Genomic DNA, 7,481 nt, shown 5'->3' with positions numbered 1-7,481 from the left:
AAGTTGTACATGGAGAGGATTTGGATTTTGCTGTGAAAACCATATTCAGATTTAGTATTGTTGAGCATGAGCGATGAAGAATTCTTTACCGAAAAATGTCATTTATTTTGGTGCTCTAATGAAAAAACAACTCAATTTGGTAATTTAATGTACTTTAGGCTATCAGAGTTTTAGCCAAAAGCCGCAAACGTCAGAAGACCATTATTGAAGTACTGCGGTCCAAACGGCTCTTTGTACAATTTTATTTTTTTTTTTTTTTGCTAAAATTGAGTTCAGTTTATACTTTCTGGATCGTTTTGATGTGCTGATATCAAAAATAATTTTTAAAAAATAAAAAAACATTATTGGCATACTTTTCGGCACGAAAAGCTATTTGAAAAGCAACAGCTACCACACTCCCAAACACCCTAGTCTCCAGACAATTGATAGGTTTAGGTGACCAGAAGAGGGGTGACAATGGTTGCTAGAGTTTTTTAATTTAATGATAAAGTTGTAATATTTAATATAAAAGTTATTTAATCATTAAATAACTTATATAATAACAAATTTATAAATAATTCTATTATTGATTATTTTTTGACACATCAGCATCGAAAGTTATGAAATCATATAGAAGATTTAGTGATACGTCCAAAGAAAAAATTCAATAAGAAAATATGGATTTTAGCTTTTACAATAATAATTATAATTCTCAATTCAACTATTAAATTGATTGAAAATTCACCCAGAGTTTCTTAGTATATTGTTTTATATTGGGGTAAAATTACAAGTTAGTCGGGGTTCAGAAAGGCTTTGCGATATAAGTCAAAATAAACTATATGAATTTTGTTATTTATTTTCTTTTGACTTGTAGACTTTGTATTTGACAATGATCATTTTCCTGTAAGGATATTACATCTTATTTTGAAAATTTTCTAATTCTATAAGGATTTTTAATGGGCTGCAACATAATCTTTAAATATAGCAAGGATTCATTAATGCTCCAAAATCATTTTCCTACAAAGATTTCTTATTCATCTTAGCTACATAAAAAAAAGGGCCAGTTATCTTAAATGTCAGATTGGTCAATTTATTTTGAGAAGTTTCCTAATCCTACAAGAAAGGTTAAAGGAAAGCAACAATGATTTTCATGTTTTGAGATGATTCTTTAAAGCTATAATTAATTATCCTAAACAAACAAGGGGACTAAAGGAGAGTTAACTTCAACAATCAATTTTCTAGTTTTTTGAAAATTTTGTTTATGACATTATTTAAAATAGAAAAAAATATTTATCTGAGGTTATTTTGATACATCAACTTTAGTTTATGGGTTAAATTTGTTATTTTTATTATTTTCTTCATGTTTGGGCTTAGTAAACATACTTTGAGTTTATTGCAAGTGAGTAAATATTAGCCTATAAGTTTTGGGTCTATTAGGGTTATTAGTTGAACCATTATATAAGGTTTTGTAAGCTGAAATTTTCAGTAATGATGAATTTATAAAATAAATTTGTGTTTTGCATGATGCAACATGTTTTCTTTGATGGGAAAAGGAACGAATTAACCTATCAATGTACAACTGACCTTGTGGCATTTTCTTTATACTTATCATTTGCGAATTGGTATTCGTTAGATGGAGGTTTTTTATTTCAATAGTATTGGCACCTTGGGACAGATTTTCATTGTGTCATATTCCTAACAAACCTGATTTCTTGGCTTTTTTAGATTTGTATCTTCTTCGTTGTGGGTTACTTGACTACGTGATTAAAATGTCCACATCATTTAGTGTACTTAACACTTTAATGAAAATTTATACTTTTAGATGACATTTGATTACAATTGTAATACAAAAGAGATGGAGACAAAAGAGACATAAATGTATTTGATTAAAGAAACAAAGACATAAAAATGAATTCATCTCTAGAATAATTTTGAAGTGAATTTATGTACTTCTAAAACGAGATACAGAGGGGACATGTCTCCAGAGATAATATTTTTTTAATTTTTATTCCTAAAATATACTTGTAAAAAAATCTCAATTCTAAAATTGTCCAACTAAAACATGTAAGGATAAAAATGATTATTATTATAGTTTTAAAACTCGATTCAAGGGTCGACTCGAGTCACGTGTTGGGAGGGTCAATATAAAAATAAAAAAAAATATTATTATAGTTTAAAAACCTGATTCAAGGGTCAAACCACAGCAAGTTCCGTGTCAAGAATCGAGAGGGTCAGCTCGGGTCAATATAAGAATAAAAATTGTTATTATCATAGTTTTGAAATTCGACTTAGGGGTTTACCTGGGCAAGGCTCGGGTCATGGGTTAGGAGGGTCAACCTAGGTTAACTCAAGTCAACATATAAATAATAGTGGTTATTATCATAATCTTAAAAACTGGCTCGAGCGTACGTCAACATAAAGCAAGGTTTAGGTCACGAGTCGAAAGGTTAACCTAATTGATCTATTTAAAAAAAAATCAACATGTTTTTTACCCATGTTTTATCACAAGTCAATCTGGGTTTTTGATCAAGTCGAGTTGAATCAATATTTAATTTGTCTTTTCTTAAACTCAGATCAGTTTAGACCCTGGATCGACCCAATTTCGGGTCAACTTACCAGGTCAATTTTGGTTTTATAACTATCACTTTTATAATATTATTAATTTCACCTCTAAATATAACCTAAAGTAAAAAATAAATATCTGATTATTTTTTAAAATAGATAAGTTTTATAATAATACATATTAAGAATAAATTAAGTTTTTTTTATATTTTATTATGTCTTGTCAATCATAATTAAACAGGATATAAAAATAATTATTTTATCTTGTAAACTATTTACCAAATATAATTTTATTTTTATTATCTTTATATTTTCTATCCCAAGAGAGTAATTAAATAGTATAGTACTAATCAAACACAATATTAAACGCTACATTAATTTATTAATTTTATGTTAAGCAAGTTTGACGAAGAAAGGATGACGTTGGCCATGAAATTAGAAAAAGAAATAAAGAGAGCGACGTCATAAATTGAATTATAATTATCCAGGATCTTACTATCACCTTCACTCAATCCGAAAATCTCCAAATGTTGCTACATCAGGACCTTTCATTCTGTAAAACCCTAAACCCTAATTTCTCACCTTTTCCTCCCCGCCCCAAAACCCTAAGCCTAACCCTTAAACCCCAACTCCTCTCCACCACACTCTCATTTCCCAGCCAAACCCCCCAATTATGGCGCCAAGATGCCTCTCTCCGCCGAGACACCCGCTCCTTCGCCGGCCGGAGCAAGAAGGAACCGGGCGCTCCATCTCCTGGTCGAACCGGAGGTTACCGCAGACCGAAGCGGAAGGCACGCATTAGAAAGGTAAATATAGAGGAATCCCCTTACTTCCGGCTGAAAAACTCCAACAAAAACCACCCAGATAACTTGACAGAGGACCAATTGAACCAAATTGGTCTCGGGTACGATTACATGGCTCGGTTCATGGACAAAGATGACCCAAATTTAAAACACCCGTATGATTGGTACCGATATGGAGAGTACGGGCCTTATTCATGGCGAGGTGTGGTTGTTGGTGAACCAGTGCTAGGAGGGATTACTGATGAGTGTGTGACATTATATAGTCAAGTGAAAGATGATGCAGAGTGGGATAAAATTGAGCAACATGAAATGGCTGTTGATTTTGGAGAGAGGTTGAAACAAATGAATAAAGAAGTTGGGTTTCGGCATTTTTGGGTTTTTGTTAGACATCCGAAATGGAGGTTAAATGAAATGCCATGGGAGCAGTGGACACTGGTGAGTGAAGTTGTGGTGGAAGCCGGGAAACAGCGGTTGGATAAGTGGAATTTGATGGGGAGGTTAGGGAATCAAGCAAGGAAGTTGATAACACGGTGTGCTGCTTGGTTTAGGCCGGATATTATTTATGTTAAGAGGCCAGTTTTTCAGTGTAGGTTTGAGCCTCAAGATGATTTTTTTAGGGGCTTAATGCCGTTTTTGGATCCGAAAACAGAAAGGGATTTTTTGTTTGAGTTGGAGAATGAGGATGGGAGCGTGCAGTTGTGTACGTATTATGAAGGGTTGTGTAAGATTGTGAAGGTGAGTCAGAAGGCGTTTGTGGATGATGTGGTGAATGCGTATGAGAAGATGAGTGATGATAGGAAATCAGAGTGTTTGGGGTTCTTGATGAGGAATCATCCGGTGCAGTTGTTGCATCCGTATACAAAGGAGTGGAAGGCTAAGTTGGAGGAAATTGAGTTGGGTTGTGATGCACCAGATGACGATGAGGAGTATGGTAAGAATGAAACTGAGTACACTGAGTGGATTGAGGATGATGGTGATGGTGATGGTGATGGTGATGGTGATGATCAAGATGACGTGGTTCTGGACATGGAAGGAGGTGGAGTTGATCAAGATGATGATGATGAATCAACAAGTGAAGAAGAAAATGAAGAAGAAGAAGAAGAGAACGAGCAGTATTGGGAGAAGAAGTTTAAGAAGGCATTGAGTAGTTCTGAAGAGATGGAGAATCTTGTGAAATGGAGTGTAGATAGAACTGATGAGATATATAAGAAGCAGTCTAAGGCCATGATGCAAGGGGAAGAAGGGAAGGGGAAGAGTGAAGCGGATGGAGATGAAACTGCATTGAGAGGTGTTCGAGCTAAAGTCAGTCCAAAAGAATGGAAGATTGTGGGGATTGGTAGATGGGGAAGGAGGATCAAGAAGGCTAAAATACCTCCGGGTTTGTTTCTCAGAGCAGCAGTGAGACCTTTTAGATATAGGAATCTAGTCAAGGAGATTGTTTTGACAAGGCATGCAATCTTGGACGGTGATATCGGTGGGAATGATTGAAGTTCTGGATCTGCGGATTGTTGTTTTTTAGAAGTGATCCTCTTCTGTGAGCAATTGTGAAATTTCTTTTCCAAACCCAACTGCACATTGCCCGAGTCTTTGTTAAGTGCTGTGAGCATGTAAAACTAATCGTACAATTTCGGTCTGATTTTGTTCAGAGTAGAGAATGTTAGACTTAGTTTATTAAATGGTGTATTGATCCCTGCATGATGTGTGTTGTGATTACTGTGAACTTGCACTGCAAAATAAAGTCTGAGAGCATTGTATTTCTAGTCCATGGCACTTCAAACAGATTTTTCTTGAAAGCTTCCTCCTAAATTATATGTTAACAGTTTCCAGGATAGAAGACAGATGAAAATGGCTCTTGATGAGGCAGGCAGAGAGCCTAGGTAGCAGCAGAGGTAGGGGATGAGGATGATTCTCTTTGAGCTTGATGCATAAAGCAAAACCCCAAATGACGAAAGACGAAGGAACAGGGTGCTTAGGATTTGTGGTCGCTAATTCAATATCACCATGTCAGATTATCAGGTTCTGTGAAAAGTCGAACAGGATGAAAAATGCTGCTGCTTCCACGATTTTGTAAGGCTCGTTTTTCTCCCAATCTTTTTTATCAATACGTTAAGATAGTTTTCCAAGTTGGGTGAGTATTAAGCAAAAATCTGTAAATTATTAAACCGTCTACTGACCACTTGCATTTTAGGCAAGTTGGACATCAACAAACTCATCTGCGTCGGTTAGGCTGATTTTTTTTTTTATTTTTTTTTTTTTACATTTAATTCCTTCTCTGGACACTTTCAAGGACACACATCTAAGAACTCAAAGAAATGAATGAACTTCCAGAGGTTCATAGGTTAAGTTGATGAATTAAAATAAAAAATAAAAAACCGAAACCTCAACAAGATGACCATCACCCGAGCTATAATAATCACGTTTGACATGGGAAACGAGATGTCTTGCATACTTGCTACCATTTTATATTGCCGTAGCTTCTGCTGTTTGCGCATAGAAAAAATTATTTGGTCAGCTAAATAGCTAATGTTTTTTGGTAATAGATCTCATCTATACTTATATTTCAAACATTGTTTTTGTTGAAGTTAAACTAACCTGATTTTAGAAAGTGTTCAAAATATTTTTTTAAATAATTTTTTATTTAAAATACATCGAAATAATTTATTTTTAGATTTTCTTAAAAAGCTTTGTGGGTAACTAGGAGCTTAATAAAAGACAAGGCCATAGGTTTTTTGGCTGAAGGCGAATATTATAAAAAAAATTAAGAAGTTTCAATGTTTCATTATATACATAGACTCAAAATTGCTATAATGTAATGACTCTTCTTTTCTTCCCAAACAAAAACAATAAACTAGACATCAAGAGTAAATTTGTTTTTTTACTAGGATTTATTGGTTATTATTATATTAATCGGGACAATTTGATCTTCTTGTATTTTTTTAGTACAGTAAAATGATTTAATTACTTAAAAGCAAAAATAACTAAACTAACATCCATAAGCTTTTTAGTCTCTTTTTTTTTTAAATGCAATAAAATGATTGAATTATATTTTAAAGAAAAATTTACTAAAATGGAGTTCAAGGGCTATATGTTTTTTTATTATGTTTTTTTTTTTTTTTTGTTATGATTTGGTTGACTTTGGGGTAATTGGGTAATTGAACAAGTAAAAAAATATATTTTTTTAAAAAGGAGATGCATGCATTATACACATCAACATGTGGATTGTTTTCTTGTCATTCAGGTAGTGTGTATGGTATCTTACAGTAGACAGAAGCAAGTTTTCACAACAGCGTTCGAATCCTCTTGGTGTTCTTGCCATCCTAGGCGATGCGTGTAGCCAATTGACCTTCAGTTTTGTGTTCATGGGGTTTTCTTTTCTTTTCTCTCTTCTTCTTGATTTTCATGCCTAACCCTTTAAGTTTTAAACAACCTTTCAATTTATTTTTTCTTCAAATTTGATTTTTGTTCTTTTTATTACTGCTTGTTTTATTTGAAATAATTTATAAAAATAGATTGTTTTTCGATTTCATTCTTTGATTTTTTAATCTATCGGATTTAGTTCCTATTCTTTTTATTTTTGTTTGTTTTATTTGAGATAATTTTTAAAATTATATTTTTTTAATGATTTCATCCTTCTTTCATTTTTTTTTCTTAATAAATTTGATCATTTTTTTTTATTACTATTTTTTTACTTTGACAAGTTTTGAATTGATTTTTTTTTATTTTATCTTTTCACATTAAATTGGTTAGGAAATAAGTTTATTGATTAAATCCGGGTCTAAGATTTCACTGGTAACCTAGGTTTAAGAGATTCGTCCGGGTTTTCTTATTTCATCCATTATTTATTTATTTATTTTATTTTATATGGATTTTCACTAACTTTGAAAGTAACCTGTGTTTTCTTGAGTATTTTTATTTATCATTCATTGTTAAATTTAACTTTTTTAAAAATAATTTTTTTTACAATTAAATTAAATTAAATTAATTAATTAAATACAAGTATAAAATAATCATTTCATAATATTTTATTATTTTGTTTTACTTTATATACTATTACTTTTATAACATGTGCAACTTCTTTCAATGTTATCATATAATATTTAATTCAATGTTATCATATAATATTTAATGAAGGTATAA

General features: G+C 32.2%; 1 protein-coding gene across 1 annotated transcript; it reads left to right on the top strand.

Annotated features, from left to right (window-relative positions):
• The first annotated feature begins 3,017 nt into the window (after nt 1-3,017).
• On the top strand, nt 3,018-5,104 carry LOC118043415 (uncharacterized). The gene has a single exon (XM_035051384.2). It carries the CDS (start codon nt 3,069-3,071, stop codon nt 4,830-4,832), a length of 1,764 nt encoding a protein of 587 aa, XP_034907275.1. The 5' UTR covers nt 3,018-3,068; the 3' UTR covers nt 4,833-5,104.
• Nucleotides 5,105-7,481: the final 2,377 nt, after the last annotated feature.

Source organism: Populus alba, chromosome 1 (genome assembly GCF_005239225.2).
Source record: "Populus alba chromosome 1, ASM523922v2, whole genome shotgun sequence".
NCBI lineage: Eukaryota > Viridiplantae > Streptophyta > Magnoliopsida > Malpighiales > Salicaceae > Populus > Populus alba.
Note: the sequence above shows the minus strand (reverse complement) of the source record. Positions and strands in the feature narration are given on the sequence as shown.